At 51.6% G+C, this 16,290-nt stretch overlaps 1 protein-coding gene and 1 long non-coding RNA gene across 7 annotated transcripts; both read left to right on the top strand.

Moving 5' to 3' along the window:
• Positions 1 to 805: 805 nt before the first annotated feature.
• Positions 806 to 8,590, top strand: CHST12 (carbohydrate sulfotransferase 12). Of its 6 annotated transcripts, XM_068699206.1 has the most exons (3): positions 859 to 1,137; positions 1,894 to 2,091; positions 6,810 to 8,590. In XM_068699206.1, the coding sequence occupies exon 3, from the start codon at positions 6,905 to 6,907 to the stop codon at positions 8,162 to 8,164; it is 1,260 nt and encodes a 419-aa protein (XP_068555307.1). In that variant the 5' UTR covers positions 859 to 1,137; positions 1,894 to 2,091; positions 6,810 to 6,904; the 3' UTR covers positions 8,165 to 8,590. The 6 variants fall into 6 exon arrangements, with proteins under 6 accessions (XP_068555308.1, XP_068555307.1, XP_068555306.1 ...); XM_068699207.1 differs by lacking the exon at positions 1,894 to 2,091 and having other exon boundaries at positions 806 to 950; XM_068699205.1 differs by lacking the exon at positions 1,894 to 2,091 and having other exon boundaries at positions 860 to 1,137.
• An 896-nt stretch (positions 8,591 to 9,486) lies between these two features.
• On the top strand, positions 9,487 to 15,831 carry LOC137864750 (uncharacterized). The gene is made up of 2 exons (XR_011101612.1): positions 9,487 to 11,894; positions 14,516 to 15,831. It is a non-coding gene; the product is annotated as an uncharacterized lncRNA (long non-coding RNA).
• The last annotated feature ends 459 nt before the right edge of the window (positions 15,832 to 16,290 follow it).

Here is a 16,290-nt window from a genome sequence, read left to right on the forward strand (position 1 = left end):
TAATGCACGGCACTGAGGCTCCATCTCTATATGGGGGTTGCGTAACAACGGTTTGATAATTTGCCATGACTGTTGTAAAGAGCATGGGACTAACAATGTGCTAATTTTCCTGTTTGTAAAACCTATATTTTAAGCCTATGCGAATAAATGTGAAACTTGGCCATTGAGATCTCAGAGGTGGAATGCGTCAATGTGCTTTGCAGCTTGGAGGATTGCTATAACCGAGGCTCCAGCCCACGTCCCAGACCCAGCTCCTGCACAAAGCAGGGCCCTGCTCCTTTTCTGGGGATTTGGTTCTTGGTCACAACGGGTAGGAGCAGAAAAGGGGGTTGAAGCTGTTCTGGGCTTTTCGAGCAGCACTTTCTACCCTGCTCTAAAGGGCCCAGTGGGACAGAACCCAAGGAGCTGCACAGTTTCTTTCTCCCCTCAAAAAGCTTCAAGTGGCTGCATGTAAATGTGAGCTCCAGGAACACAGATGCCTCAGGATGCTGTGCTCATGTCAGGACGAGGCTGACCGCCCTCACATCCATCTCTGGCTGTCCTGTCCCCGTGCTGTCACAGGAGAGGCTTCGCTCCTTCTCCCCAAACACTCCCCCACGGGCACGCTGCCTGTGACCAAGCTACCAGCACCCCCCCGGCTAACAACGCTCCCCCAGCCTCTCCCTGCCCAACGGGACGAGCTGGGGAGGAGGCCACGTTTCGGGGAGCCCTGAGGGGAGGCGAGAACCCTTCCCCGGGTGTCCCCCCCCACGGCTCCGGGGCCGGGCCCTGAAGGCTGCGGGCGGAGCGGCGCCTGCGCCGCGGCCCTGAGGGGGGACCCCCGGTGCCCGGCGTCTCGCGAGAGGGCCGAGGAGGAGGAGGAGGAGGAGGAGGAGGAAGGCGAAAAGAAGGAGGAGGAGGAGGAGAAAGAGGAGGAGGAGGAAGGCGCCGCCGCCGCCGCCCGGGCGGAGGTGAGCGCGGAGCCGCCCACGGCGGGGGCGGGCCGGGCTCAGGGCGCGGGGCTCGGTACTTGCAGTGGGGACGGGACGGACAGACAGAGAGACGGACAGACGGACAGACGGACGGGCCCTCTGGTGACTCCATCCCGCCGCCAGCAGCAGCCCCCGCTCTCCCATCAGCGCCCAGCCCGGGCAGCAGGTAGGGCTGCACGGCCCCGCTCGCCTTCCCCTCTGTGCCTCCACCCCCACCAAATCCCCAAGCTTTGAGGCAGCTCCTGTCCCCCTGTCCCCCCTCCTGTCCCCCTGTCCCCCCTCCTGTCCCCCTGTCCCCCCGGGCTGTGCCCCGAGTCCCGGCCGCCTCAGGACCCGCCACCTTCAGCCCCCGGAGCACAGGCTGGGAGCGGAGCCCCTGGAGGAGCGGCTCCCATCGCGGTCATGGCTCACCCAGCACGGCCAGCCCTCACATCTGAACTTTAAAAGAGAAAAGCTTCAGAGCTGGGCTACGAGCAGGAGAAGGCTGCGCTTTAATAAAGCGTTCCCAGAGCAGACGCGGATGGGGTGAGTTGCAGGGAGCTGCTGCTGGCACACCACAACTGTCCCAGGGCTGTGCTGCAGGCACCAGGACGCGCTCAGAGTCTTCCCCAGGTGCTAAGGCCGGGAGCTGTGGGAGTGCTTCAGGCTCACAACAAATGCAGCGAGTGAATGGACAGAACGGGCTGCCTTCGGCGTGTTCCCTGCTGGAAGGGGTAGAAGGATGGTTATGGGGACAGTTTCCTAAAATGGGTGCTAAAAAAGAGGAGCCTGGCGCTGCCAAGGCTGTACAAACCAGGCTTTGTGGGAGGGAAGGCGCTGGCACGGCTACCTTGATTAAGATGTTCTTTTGCTGGTCTCTAGCGTGCATGTGCTAAGCTGGGGTAAAACAGGCAATGCAAGCACTTTTTTTTTTTTCTTACAGCATGCACGTGTGTAGATAGTGAATGATATTACATGGACTAAAACTTCCCTCGTCTGCAAAGTACACCAGATACTGGAAAGCTGTTGGAGAAGCAATTTGTTGAGTGATGGCCGAGTGTGTGAAATTCTTTTCTGGTTCTTAGTGCGTTGTAGTTTTGTTATGGATGAGAGGAGCTCGTTCTTCCGCACCTACAGAGAGGTTAGTTTGGTTTTCCTGCTCTGGGTGGAGCCTGCTTACTGCTTGAGCCTAACCAGTACCAGCAGTGTGCCACTACACATGGGTAAAGAAGGCTGCATGGGTCAAGTGACTGCTGCTGAAGGAAGGTGCTGCAAGGAAAGTGTTGGTTTAAGTTTTTTTGGTGTGTTTTTAAAAGTTTTCTTTCCTCCCTGTTGTACCTTCAGAAGCAGCCAAAGCCTGAACAAGCTATCTGACATCTTGTAGCTTCCTGCATTTGAATGAATGGGCCCTAGAGCAGGTGAGCGGGTGCTTAGTGCCTGATTTGTGGCCTGTGAGTCCTCAGAGGGACCTGGGAGCAGTGTGAGAAGGGCAAACGTGGGGAAATACAGAGCAGAGAGAAGAGGTGGAAGCTGCGCTGAAGCCTTTGGAGGCACAGTTCTTTAGAAACTATTGCTGTTAACAGATTGGGATTATGTCCACTGTCCCTAGTACGTACCTGTACCGTGTACATGCTCACTCTTTCATGTTCTGTAGACCTTACTGCTCCAGCAAGGCAACGAGCAGATCTGGAGTTACTTTCTTTTGCGAAGAGAGGCAGCGAAAGAATGTAGTCACTGCACGGATATGTTGTAGAGAAGACAGGAAGAAAGAGACAGGGATTACTTAAGCTGCCGTTTGCCCTGAGAACAAACGATTGCAAACTGGCTGTGAAGTGCAAGTAAGGTTTCCAAATCCCCAAGGAGATGGATCTGCAATAGATTTTGCAATAAGAGTGCTGGGGATGCATCCCCCCCCTCCTTTCTGGTTTTAGACTGGAGTTTGAGCAATTTGGAGAGGTATTTGACATGGCAGCTTGTGATAGGAGAGGATGCCAGCAGTGACCTTGCACCTTGGTGTCTTTTTCAGGCCTGGGATGGGGAGAAGACTCATTGGTTCGCACCCAGGCCATGCTCAGGTTGGAGATAATCCTGTTATGGCTGTTCAGGAGGCTGTGCAGGATGATTATAGCACTTGGTCTGTTTCCCAGTTTGCCGGCATCGTGTCACAGAAGCAGCTTTGTGTGCATCCCGGTGCACATTCTTGTTGGCTGGTGACTTTGGGTTAAACTTGAATGTAAATTCTTGGCTTCTCCTGGAGGCTTTTCCTTTTGATTCTGGCAAGGGGAGGATGAAGGCACATTCCCTCTGATGTGCTCAGAGACCTCTAATTTGTGCTTTCAATCTGGCGTCTTTTATGAAGTGCTCGGAAAGAGGATGTATCGTAGTCAACAGAGTAACTCTGTTCTGCAGCAGCTTTCTCAGGAGGAGAAATTAAGTTGCGTTATTGTTCTTTCCCAGGGTTGCTCTCTGGCACTGACAGAGTCAGTGGAAGCGGAGTCATTTTGATTCTGTGCTGCTCACTGCTGCGTGTCTTGGGAAAGCCGAATGCTCTGGCAGGCCTGCGTGCTGCGTCCTGGAAAGCAGGCTCGAGCCCTTGGGGTGCGCTGGGTAAAGCTGTGTGAGCACGGTGGCTTTAACGAAGAGCATCCTTCCGTTTTCCCAAAGGAATGCATGTGCCTGCCGTGCCACACACAGCGCCTCGCTCACTTCCATCAGCGCCACGAGGGTGATCTGTCTGCATGGGGCTGGGACAGCTTTGCAGGAATGCTGGCAGGCTGCTGCGCGGCCCGAAGCTGTGGGAGCTGCGGGGTACGGGGATGGCAAAAAGGGATGCTCTCTGCAGCTCTCCAGACTCGCTCTATTCCAGCCACCCTCAAGGTCTTGAGCGATGTTGGAAAGCCAGTACGTTAGGGATTTGGTGCGCAGCGGGTACCGTATTCATACAGAATAGGAAGCATTCCCTGTGCTGAGCAGCTAGCTGTCTCAAAAGCAAGAACAGATTCAGGCAAAATGCGAAGCCAGGAATGTGCCAAGCAGCAGGCTTGGCAGCATCACTCCATTATCTTCTGCTGTTGGACCGAGATGCTTGGCCTGAAGTGCTGACGTACGTATATAATTTTCCCCTTCCTTAACTCTGTGCTCATCTCTCTGGGTGATTGTTCTCAGATCTGACCCGTGCTCAGTCTTAACTAGATAAATGCAAGGAATTACTGCTGAGTAATACCTGCTTCTTGCTCTGCAGGGTACTGTGTGATATGTCTGCACAGTTCCTCCAGCTCCTTTTAACATGTAGAATAAGAGCCTAACTCCAAGAAACGCAGTGTTTGGTGTTGCAGCGTGAAACCACGTGGCAGGCTACAGCTACGCTGAATTTCTGGCAATCTCCACCTCCAAAATGTAAATAAATACACCAGGGTGGAAAAACCCCAAACCTTCGCTTCTGCATTTTATGTCTTTTGGGACAAACTGAGCCGATACTTTGATATATAACCGTATCTGATACCACTCCTGTTCATTAGTAAATCCTGGCCCAATGCTTTTGGTCTAGTGTTTGAAGCCAGGACTTGTTAAAATCTGGCATCCCTGAGGCGTAAGCACAGCCATGCAGATGGCCCCTCAGACAAGTCAGTGATTTAATGCTTCTGTGAGTTTCAGAGTTCCAGAGCACACTGCCCAGTGGGGGCTACAGGGCTCAGCTCTTCTGTGGACCTGGACTCCAGGGTTCTTTGCATCCCCATGTGGGGGGGGGGTTGGTGCTGTTCAAGAGCTGTGTGTGAATGTCAGCTTTTTGGGGAATGATCTCTCCAGTCTGGGGGGGGGAAGAGAGACCCAGTCCTCATTTTGAAAAGCATTTCAAGGCTGCTGGCTGCTTAAAGTGGTTTTGTTTTCAGAGCTGATGCTGGTAGGGTTTGTGCTGAGGCCGTTAAACAGAATGGGGATGTTTGCAGAAAGAGCAACTCCTGTCCTAGATCTGTATGTCCTCTTCTGGGTTTATAATCGGGGGTTGGACTGTGCTTGAAGGGGAGAGGGAGATTGTGGAGCAGCCACGTTTTCACTTGGCTTTTCACAGTAAATGTTGCAGAGAGGGTTTGTGTCAAACGGCTGACCTTGGGTTCTCTCAAAACATCAGCTAGTTGCTCCTCACTTCGCTGCGTTACTCACCCATGGCTGTCAGTGCCTGCTCCTTAGTCCTGCGGTGCTTGGACAAACCTAGGAGCTAAACAGGTAGAATGGGTGCCCTTGGCAGGAGAACCAATGGCACGGAGATTAAATGATTTATGTGAGGTCCTGTGACAGAGCTGGGGTAGATGGATCAGCTGTGTGAGCCCAAGAGATGTTATCTGGAAACGTTCCTTGTTTCCTTCTTGCAGGTCTGGCTGCTTGCACCCTCTGTCAGGCACCCAGAGAGGCTTCACCTGTGGCAGCCAGGTGCTCTCAGCTTTTCCCCCAGCTGGTGATGTGAGGAGTGAGCCTCACAGTGCAGAAAACGCACAGCAGGGTGGGGAGACATCTCCTGGGGGAACCTGCAGGTGGAGAGGGGCTGGGAGGCAGCAAGGAAGCACCGGGCAGCAGTGAAGGGGTGGGACTGGCTGAAGATAAGAAAATCACTTTGCTCCCCAAGAAAGATTCTGTTCACTTCCTTTCTACCAGTGATTTCTCACCTGTCTTTGGTGATCAAGAGTTGTGAGGGAAAAGTGAGTCAGAAGCATCAGTTATGGTAAGCTACAGGGAGGTACTGGCTCAACACACAGGCCAGACGCAGACAGATTTACCAGAGCATCCTTAGCCTCAGAAATCATTCAGTTAAAAATAATCGTTCTTCTAGATTTTTATTGATGCTTGGCTGTTATCGGGGCTGTGTCCCTGTGAGTTTTCACAGGAAAACTGTTTGTGTAATCTCTGTTCTTGATAAAATGAAGTAGCTATCAAGAAATACGGTGGAAGTGACATCTACGGGGTACCTTCACACAGATGAGATAAAACAGTGTGTTGAGTCGGTGATATTCTGTCAACAGGGGCTGTGTTTAGCCACTCAGGCACTGGCATCTTCGGCTACGTATTTATAACTCTGATAAGGACCTAGTTTTCAGCACAGTGGAGCAGAGCATCTTCACGGGGGAGACGACACCACAGTGTGATACCAGATGCTGAAGTCATGGCTCAGGCCCTCTTTCCTCCTGTTGTATTTGAGATGTTTGTAAATCAAGGAGGTCCGAAAGGTAGTTGGTTCTGTGTACTTTCCGTATACGGTTGCATTTTTGGAATACTCTCAGATTTCTCTCGGAAAACTTGAGGCCTGAAATCTTAATATTTTATTTATTTTTTTAAATGAAAACAGCTTCTCATGAAATCATGTGACTCAAGAAGCTTGAGGTTGATGAACAAACCAAGATTGCTATGGAAACCAGTAAACTTGTTATGCCTCCTTTTGGCCATAAACTCAGAGCTTTCAAGTCAGTTACAGGCTGGATTCGGAGGGCCCCAAAATCCCTTCCTGACCATGTACCTGGTTCACAGGACAAATGCAATTTATCGTCCTCCCTGGAAGGAGGAGCTAGTGAGAGCTGAAGCAGAAGACAAAGGCTGTAGTCAGCTATCAGGATGCTTTGAGGTCTGATGACCCAATCTGTGCAGTTGTAGAGCCAGACACTATTAAAACTGACACGGGACGACCTACAGGAGGGAAAGTCAGGCTTTGTCTCCAGGAGAATCAGTGCTTCTCCGTGTAGTCCCTATGGATACCTGCGGAGCACGCAGCTCTTCCTATATAGAACCAGATGGTCAGCCCCATGCAAGGTCATTCTCTCCAAAACGGAGTGATTAAGGGATCAATTAACTTTGTTTCTGGTATCTTTCCAGGCTCCTGGTCTGCAGCACCATGCTGGATCCCAACCCTCACTCTGCAAGCCAGAGGTGAACCCAAGTGAAAGCCAGCTATCGCAGTAGCTGTCAGGATGACCAAAGCACGGCTCCTCCGTCTCTCTGTGGTGCTGGTCTCCATCTTCATGATTCTCCTGATCATCGTGTACTGGGACAATGTGGGAACGGCGCACTTCTACCTGCACACGTCCTTTTCCAGGCCTCACTCCCCAGGGGCCATCCCTGGTATCACTGCAGGTGGAGATTGGGAAGCCTTGCCAGAAGTGGATGAATTTTTGGCCAAGCTGCTTAGTTCAAACCTGAAACAGAACAGCTCTACCTCCCGAAAGACAGAGCAGCTGCTCGTCCAGGGCTCCAGCAAGCCTGTGGTGAGCAATTTGGAGGAGAACGTACGGGGCTACGACTGGTCTACACACAATGCCAGGAACAGCTTGGACCAGGAGAAACTGCAGATAGAGAGGCAGAGAACATTGCGGGAGTTCTGTGCCAATTCCAGCTTCGCCTTCCCCACCAAGGAGCGCTCCTTTGATGACATCCCGAACTATGAGCTCAACCACCTGATTGTGGATGACCGCCACGGCATCATCTACTGTTACGTCCCCAAGGTGGCCTGCACCAACTGGAAACGGGTGATGATCGTGCTGAGCGAGAGCCTGCTGGACCAGGGGGTTCCCTACCGAAACCCCTTGGATATCCCGCGGGAGCACGTTCACAACACCAGCACCCACTTGACTTTCAACAAATTCTGGCGTCGCTACGGGAAGTTCTCCCGGCACCTCATGAAGATCAAGCTGAAGAAGTACACGAAGTTCCTCTTCGTACGGGACCCTTTTGTCCGCCTCATCTCTGCCTTCCGCAGCAAATTTGAGCTGGAGAACGAGGAGTTCTACCGGCGTTTTGCCGTCCCCATGCTAAAGCTGTACTCCAACCATACCAACCTTCCCACCTCTGTTAGCGAGGCCTTTGGGGCAGGCCTCAGAGTCTCCTTTTCTGACTTCATCCAGTACTTACTGGATCCCAGGACAGAGAAGATGGCCCCCTTCAACGAGCACTGGAGGCAGGTTTACCGGCTGTGCCACCCGTGCCAGATAGACTATGATTTCATTGGGAAGCTGGAGACGCTGGATGAGGATGCTGCTTATCTACTGCAGCTCCTCAAAGTGGACAGGCTGCTCCGCTTCCCCCCCAGCTACAGGAACAGGACTGCCAGCAGCTGGGAGGATGACTGGTTTGCCAAAATCCCACTGGCCTGGAGGCAGCAGCTCTACAAGCTTTATGAAGCAGATTTTGTACTCTTTGGCTACCCCAAGCCAGAAAACTTGCTTAAAGACTAAAAGTGATTGGGCTGTGGGTGTGGGAGGGAACATCTGAAATACCAAAAATGTTTAAAGCCTCCTCATTTTTGCTCTTAACTCCCTTCCCCATACAGGTTGGTACAATGGAATATATTTTTTCTACTGCTTCCCCTTCCATTTTTGCAATAATGCTGGAGTCCAGGATATTCCAGCCAGCTGTGCATATGCAAAAAAAAAAAAGCCTGTTTTTTATCATTGTTTTCTGGGTTTTCTTTTTTTTTTTTTAATGTCCCCATGTTTGCAATGGGTTGCTGCCCATGGTCACTCTGCCAGCTGTGTCCTTCAGTAGCTTTTTATTAATACTTTTTTAAAATTAATATATTTAAGATATTTAATACGAAGCGTGTGTTGTGGCAAAGGAAAGGAAGGAATAAAAAAACAAAAAGTCAAAGAAAAAAAAACGAAGTGGTGCATCTGCCTCTCTGTGTTGTCTCGGGGCTGTTTGTGCTGGAGGTGTGGTGTTGGCAGAGCGCTCGAATCTCTGTGGGAGCTGGGTTTGTCAGTAGTGCCTTTTACCTGCCACGTCTGCTCACGGTTGCTCTGAGCTGGATGCAAGGCAGCTGGGGCAGCTCTTTGACTCTGCCAAACGTCCCTGGAAGAGTACCAGAGCTCTGGTGATGCTTGCAGCTGGGGTCGCCGAAGGGAAGTGGCTGTTGGGAGCACTGATGCCAACACCCGTGGCCAGCCCAGCACCCCTGCACTGCTTCCACTTGCAGCAAAGTGGTGGAGGGGCTCTGCTTTCCAAAAACATATTTGCTCAGCCCCTGCTTCCATGCCTTGCATCTCCCACAATGGTCCTTTTGGGGGTTGTGGCCAACGTGGATCGGCAGAGCGTGCTCCTGGATGAAAAAAATCAGCATCGCAGCTCTACACCACAGCAGCTGAGGCAGGAACAGTTCATCCTGTTGCAGTATGGGGCTGAGGTCTGCTGCTCCATGACCTAGTCACTGCTGTGTTACACCCCCACCACTGTGAGTGTTTTAAGGGGACGGGGCAGGGGTGCAGATACTTATCCCAGAAAGAATAAAACCCCAAAAGATTGCTTTCAATTGATGTGTGCCAAGGCTGTTTCAAAATTCATTTGTTTTCAGAGTGCTGACTATTGCTCGTGACACTGCATCCTCATCCGCTGCATTTCTGTTTATACCAACTGACTGATGCAGATTTAATCATCTGCCTCGCTGGGACCTGCTGCAGGAGTGATGGTTGCCCACTGTGCTAGGAGCCTGTGGGCTGCTTCCCAAAGGAAATTAATGCTTTTAGAGACACTTTTTGTATCTAATCAGCTGAATCTGCTTCTCTCTGAATTGCTCTGCAAAAACAGTCTGCGTTGCAGATTGGGCAGGGAACTCCTTTAGAGCTGAAATGCTTAATTACTTCTTGAGCTGTGAATGGTATCAGTGATTAAAGCCCAGGTTCAGGCTTTGTGAGGCAGCTCTGTGTTCTGGGCAGGCTCTTCTGAGCTGACATTTTCTCAGTTTCTCTCGGAGGCCATCAGCAGGCATGACTTTTCCTCCCCATTTCTTTACTTCTCCAACCTCTGTACATGTGTCGTCTTGGCATAGTGCTCTCTTCCTGGTAAATAGGTTGCATCAAGCTTTTTAATCTTTAAGTGAAAGGTAATAGCAAGTAGTTATGCTGGAGGCAAAGAATCTGTTTCTCATTGTATTCACAGCACTCTCCTGTAATTTCTGCAGAGATATTTGCAGTTTAAATGAGCCTGAAGCCATGATCTGATTCTTAGTGCTTAGATCTTCACAGCTTGGGGAAAAAGGAAGTTCCTGTTTCTGAGTCATTATTTAAAACTAATAATAGAAAAGTGTTGATCTATTCATTTTTTTTTTCAATTACAAGCTAATCGCTGAAAAACAGAAAAATGTTGAGACTCTTCGTCTCCTGTAATGAGTAATCCCGAGAGTCTCACGGTTCCTGTGATATTTACATTTCTTCGGGGCGGGTTCATCCTGCTCTTCAAAGATACAGCATGGATGTTTTAGGCTGTTGTCATTACAACGTGTTTATTTTTTTTTCTTTTAATTTCAATTTAATTGATGTTTAGTATTTGCAGACGTGGGCAGCTGGGAACATCGCGCAGATGCGCTGCCAAGCGCAGCATAGCATGAGCTGTGCAAACTTCCTTCCAGCTGCTTCCCCTACGCCTCTTGACCGAGCCCTGTCTCTTCCTGCCCCTCTGAACTGTGCTCAGCCCATGTGCCCCCCGTGATGCTCGTCCTGCAAAGCAGCTGCAGCTGCATCCTCACCTGCAGCCACCCCGTGATTCATGGTTGTGGCTTGTCCCAGGCAGAGCGAGAGCATCTTTCTGTGGTCCCCGGCTGTAAGTTGCTTGTTGTGGGCGGAGGAGGAATTGGTTGCAGGGTGTTACCCCTCTCGACTCTCATTTTTGGTGGTGGTGCAATTGGCAGAGAACACGCAGGGTGGCTGCAAATCTACCCAGCAGCTGCATGATGGGAGAGCATCCCCTCTTTCCATCTGCCTTGTAATTTTAACAGCAGGAGAAGAAAAAACCCTCCCTCCCTCCCTTTGCAAACCTCAGAGAGGGGACTCTGCACTAACCCCCCTCCTGTGTCCACCCACAAAGCTGGGCGAAGTGGGTAAATTCCAGCATTATGTGCTAATACCACCCCAGTCACTCTTAGGTCCATCGTGCTCCATGTGCAAGGTCCGGGACGCTGCCTGCAGGCTCCTCCTTCCCCAGCAGCTTCACCCTCGGTAGTTGTGGTCAGGGTGGTAAGGATGGTTCAAGAGGGCTGTCTTCCATGCTTTCCCTCTTTCACCCAAGTCCAGCCTGCTTTTACATTTAAGAAATTTCAATCTTTGCAGACCCACACCCAGCCAGAGCTCTCTGTGCTTCCCCTTGCCACGCTCCAAAACGCTTGCAGGGAGGAGCAAGAAGCTCCGATGGAGAGGGTCGCTTTGCAGTGGGTGGCTTCTGGCTTGCAAATAGCTTGTTCCTCGCTGCTTTTTCTTTTGAAGCCCTCCCTCCCCACCCTTCCACCACTGTGAATGTATTGTTACGGAGTCCAAGGCGATCCAGGCTGCGCTGAGCTTTGTGGTGAGACCACTGCGTTGCCAGAACTGGGACAGAGCCTCCGGCTTCGGGAATGTGCATTTTTTGTGGGTTTCTTGCTCGGTTCTGATGATGTAAAAGTAGAGGGGTTGGGGAGGGGGAGGACAAAGAGTTCAAACCAGCTGTGCTTCCTCTCCCTGGTTTTCTAAATGAGCTGGAATTCGGTATTTGACAAGCAGTGGCAGAATGACTGGCAAAGGCAGGCAGTATGCATCCGTGCTGGACTCAAGTCAGGAGAGGGGCTAAAAATCCCGAGTTTAGATGGCTTTGATGCCAGTACTGATTTTATAAGGGATAGAAAAATGCTTTGAAGTGGCCTACTTGTGTCTAAATAAACCTGGCTTTGTCGTTTCATGCTCAGCCTGCAAAATTATGTCCTGTTCCCCTTCTGGCTTCCTTTTCCCTGGGGTTGACCACTTGGCAAAAGCAAGCCCGGTGTCTCCAACCAGGCAGAACCGAAGTGCAGATGCAAAAATAACCTGGGGTTTGACCAAGGTGTTCCCAGGTGGAAATGCAACCAGCTTTTGTGCTTGCTCAGCGTCACAACTGAAGTCTTTGTGCAGCCATTTGACAGATGGGGTCCCTTGCTGTTCGATGCAGGACTCACCTCTACATCACGAGGTATGTGACCTGTCCCCACAGCCCCTGCATGCTCCAGGGAAGGACTGTCAGGCCTCAGAGCTCTTTGCTTTTTGAGCAGTGGCATGGCTTTGCCAGGGTACGGAGAGTCCTTAACTCATGGATTCCTTTGCATCTCGGAAATTTTTGCTTTAACCGTTTAATTCACATTTTGGGACAAAAATGTAGACCCATCACCCACGGACAACCCATGGGGCAAAAAGTTTCCCTTAGATAATTTGTGGAGGGATTTGGCTGTGCACTTTGAATCCCTCCAGGTGGCACTGGGAGGGTGGAGGGCAGGGATGAATGGCAGCATTGAAAGGGTGGTGAAGAAAAGCGAGTTTGTTCCTCTTTATGTAAGCTGGAGTGCGGGGAAAGCCGGTGACTTGGCAGGATCACGTGTGGCCGTGGTGCAGAACGGTGCCAGGGAGGGTGTGGGGTGCGGTGACTGGACAAGCAACTGGGGTGGCTGGAATTTAAGGGCTTGCCCATGAGCTCGCTAGGAAACCTTCCCATTTTGGGTAGGGGTAAAAAGAAAGATGGGGATTTAATGAAGACAATGATGCCTGGGTCTGAAGCAGGGTTAAGGCAGCCCTTCTGTTCTATTTGCTTTACTCAGGGATCCAGCTCGGCCTGCAGAGGCTGGTGTTGGCTCCTGCAGGAGCTGGGTAGTGCTCAGCTGCGGGGGAACCTGGCAGCGATGCTGGGCAGCGGCTCGCTCGCTGCAGGCGCTGGGTCTGCGAGTGGCGCCGGGGCTGTGCAGCTCCTCAGTGGCCCATCTGAAACCCATTTGCTGTTCCTGGGCTCTGAGAAGCAGCGTTGTTGCTGCCAGGCGGGCTGCAGCTCCCAGCCCGGCTCCCATGGCAGCGGGGTCCATCTCGAGAACTTTTGCAGCTCAGCTCCAGCATCCCCTGGAGCATCCCGACGTGCCGCAGCGCCTTCCCGCAGAGTTGTTGCAGCAGCCCAACGTCCTCCCAGCCCCGTTTCGTTTTCGCTTCATCTTTGCTTTTGTGGTTGTGCATATTTCAGGGAAAGCTTTAAATAATTAAAAAAAAAAAAAAAAAAAAAAAAAAAAAGGAAGTGGAGAAGTCATAGCAGCTCAGCTCAGTTCCTGTTGGGAGGGAGACGTGAAATCAGCAGTGTGATGCTGGGATGGGAGAGAAGGAAGTTTCCACACCAAAATGCTCTGGCTGTGAGTTTGGGCACCCCGAATAAAACCTTTTGGGGCCTTCCTTGCTCTCGGATACTCAGAAAACCCAGCTGCCGTACCTGCAGCTGCTATTTCCTTGCCCTGGGAGGCTTTGGAGTGGGGCTGCAGCCTCAGCCACTCTTTTGTGCTGCATTTCTGCCCAGGGGAACAAGTTGGGCTTGCAAGAGGCCAGCAGCGAGCAGGCGATGTGTGGGGCTTGGTGGTACCAGGCTGCAAGGATTCAGGCTCTCACCATTTCCAGACTGGCAGCTGGGGCACCGGAGCCCCCTGGAGAAAGCTCTCACACTGCTCGACGGAGAGCAATCAGCTTTCTGTGGGCTTTTTGCTGAGCCTTTCCCTGGGCTTGAAAAATGCATTGCTGCTGCAGAATACCAGAGATTACTGCGGTGTGGGTGGAGGACTTGGGGAGAGATGATGACCCCCTGGGACTGGGAGATGGGGAGCGTTCGGAGTTCCCCTTGCGGGAGCTGATGTCGATACCCGTGACAAACCCAGGCACTCTCACAATTGCCCGTGTCCTCAGGCCTAGAGACAGATGAGAGCATGGTTTTGATTAGCAGTGCTGCTAATTGTTTGCTGCTTGCTGAGGCTGTCTCCTGCCTGTCCCCGTGCTGGGGCAGTGGGAGGTACCTGCTTTCTGGTGGCTTTTTGGGGTGAGCTGTGCCTGCGGGAGGCCTGGAGGCCTCGGGGCAGAGCAGGCCTCAGCAGCGCCCAGACTGAGAGCCTCGGCTGCAGGGTTCAGCAACAAAAGCCACACAAAACTCCCTCAATCCAGTCTTTTTGTGCCACAGGGTGAGCCTGGAGGCTGTTGGCATGAAAAATATGTGTATTGATTCACGAAGTCCTTACCCTTCGGAGAGCTCAAGGGCTTGCACGGGTCCATGGGCAGAACTCAGCTGAGGAAATTCATGGAGGCCATGGCTGGCTGCCCCGCTCTGTCCCTGGCTGGCTTCCAGGCAGCTCGAGGTGCAGAGCGTGCCATCCCTCTGAACAAAGTGTCTTTTTTTATTATTATTATTTTTTTTATCTTGGAAGATGCTGCCTATCCTTGACTTTCCACGGGGGCCAGGGAAGAGCCAGCTAAGATGTCCATGAGCATTGAAGGACTTCTGCTTTTCACCTAGTGAAGGGTTTAACAGTTGTGTCTCAGGTTCTTATCCTTAGATTAGGCTGAATCTGGTTGCCAGACCGTACCGATACCAAAATACTCCCATCCCTGTCTGAACCATTAAACAAACAGTCTGAGCCATTAAACAAATGTGGGAGACTTTTCCTGACCCACCGGGCAGTGCCTTAACGAACCTCGTGTTTTATCCCCTGGGCAGACGGATCACACACGGCTTTGGCAAAGCTGCGTTTTGTGGCAGGGAAGCTGCAGCTTCAGTGTTTATTTCTCTGTCATTCTCTGCAGGAATTCAAAATGGATGGGAGAGAACGCGACCGGGATTGCCTCTTGTTTTGGTTGGAGCCTGGACAGTCCTCTGTGGAAAAAAGGGAGGAGTGCGGGGGATAGCGATGAGCCAGCAAGACGTGTGTCAAAAAGACAGCAGCAGCCAAAATGTGGTCAGCAGGGAGTGGAGCGGAGCCGGGGATGTGTTTCTGGAGGGGAAAAAAAAGGGTGTGGGGAGCTGAGGGCATCTACAAACAAAATGAGACCACTACGGAGCGGGTAAATGCTGAGAGGAGCAAGAGAGACTGCTGAGAAGGCAATGGCCATCCTCTGCAGCATGGGGAACTGCCCTGTGTGCTTCTCCAAGGGTGGGAGCAGGGGCCATGGCAGAAATAATTGAATAACCAAGCGATGAAAGATTATCATAACACCGTGAGCAAAATCCAAGGAATTCTGCTACAAGATGCAGGGTCAGACATTTGGGATAGGTGTGGCTCTGTGAATGGCGGTGGTTCTCGTAGACTCAGCCCACCCAAGCAGCTGTTTAGAGGCAGGCTAGCATCAGCAGAGGGCTGAGGTGCTCCTTGCCTGTGCTGGCACAGGAAGGCTTGCAGCTTTGCCAGCCCTTGGGCTCTGCAAGAAGGTGACATCCATGTGGTGTAGCTGCTGCTGTGCTTGGGAGATCACAAGTGTGCCATGCGAGCTGTCCCCAGATTACAAAACAGAGCAGGGATGAACTGACCCTTTTGTTTAAATCAGCAGTGCCAACTGGGATGAAATACCATGAAGAACTGTTCTGCAAAAGCGGTGTGACCAGACAGGGGATGGACGTGCAGGAGAGGAGGTGCCAATGACCTTTCTTGGGGTATTGGGTGCCTCTGTTTCCATTTCCCTCTCTCAACCTTTGCGTGCCTTATTGATTTCAGACTGTATATATTTTGGCTCTTGGGTAAATCAGAAGTATTTGCTACCTAGAATAATCATGCTGAGAGTATAAAGCTTTGTACAAAGGCTTCAGTGACCTTTAGCTAATGGGAAATCGATGAACCAAGTGTATGCAAGCCTTTCCCAAGTGCTGGGTAATGCCGCACATGGTGGGGACCCAACCTGGCATAACCCAGGTATCCAATACCAGTTCTGGGCAGGCAGATCTTCTGGGTAAGGGTTCTTGCATCAGGTCAGCATGACCTGGACTTGTGTTTCATGGTTATTATTACATAATATTGTGTTTTTAAGAAGGTACATATTTATATATAAAGTCAGGTGTCAGAATCAAGCTACAGGTGAGCACATCTGAGCTGCTTAAGCAAATTCAATAAACTTTTTGTAAGGTGAAATGCAGGCAAGTTCTGGCCTTCTGTTTCCTCTAAGCAGAGGATCGTTTTTCACGATTACGGTTGGTGTGTTGCAATGGACCATCAGCTCTAGGACGGTCGCTCCTCCCTGCTACCGCAGCTTCATCTCCTCCGGCCCTCCTGAGCGGGCCCCAGCTGTGTCCTGGAGATGCTCGTGTTGTGCAACCTCCCAGCGCTTATTGCAGTGGGTGTGGGTGTCCCTCCAGCTCTGTGTCCCCAGGCCAGCTTGCTTTTTTCCTGTTCCAGCTACTGTCAGCAGCCAGAGGGAACTGAGTGCCTGCGGCCAGTCTTCGCTGTGGGATCCGGGCCCCTGTAGTGAGTCCCCAGTTAGTGGGGCTGGGAGCTACTGCTAATCCCTGCTCAGAAATGGTACAGTCGGGATCGTGTTGGTTTTCCCTCTTCTCTTTTAAAGTCCTCAAATCTGAGCTTTCTGGCCCTTTT

The sequence above is a fragment of the Anas acuta genome, chromosome 15, assembly GCF_963932015.1.
Source record: "Anas acuta chromosome 15, bAnaAcu1.1, whole genome shotgun sequence".
Taxonomy (NCBI): Eukaryota; Metazoa; Chordata; class Aves; order Anseriformes; family Anatidae; genus Anas; species Anas acuta.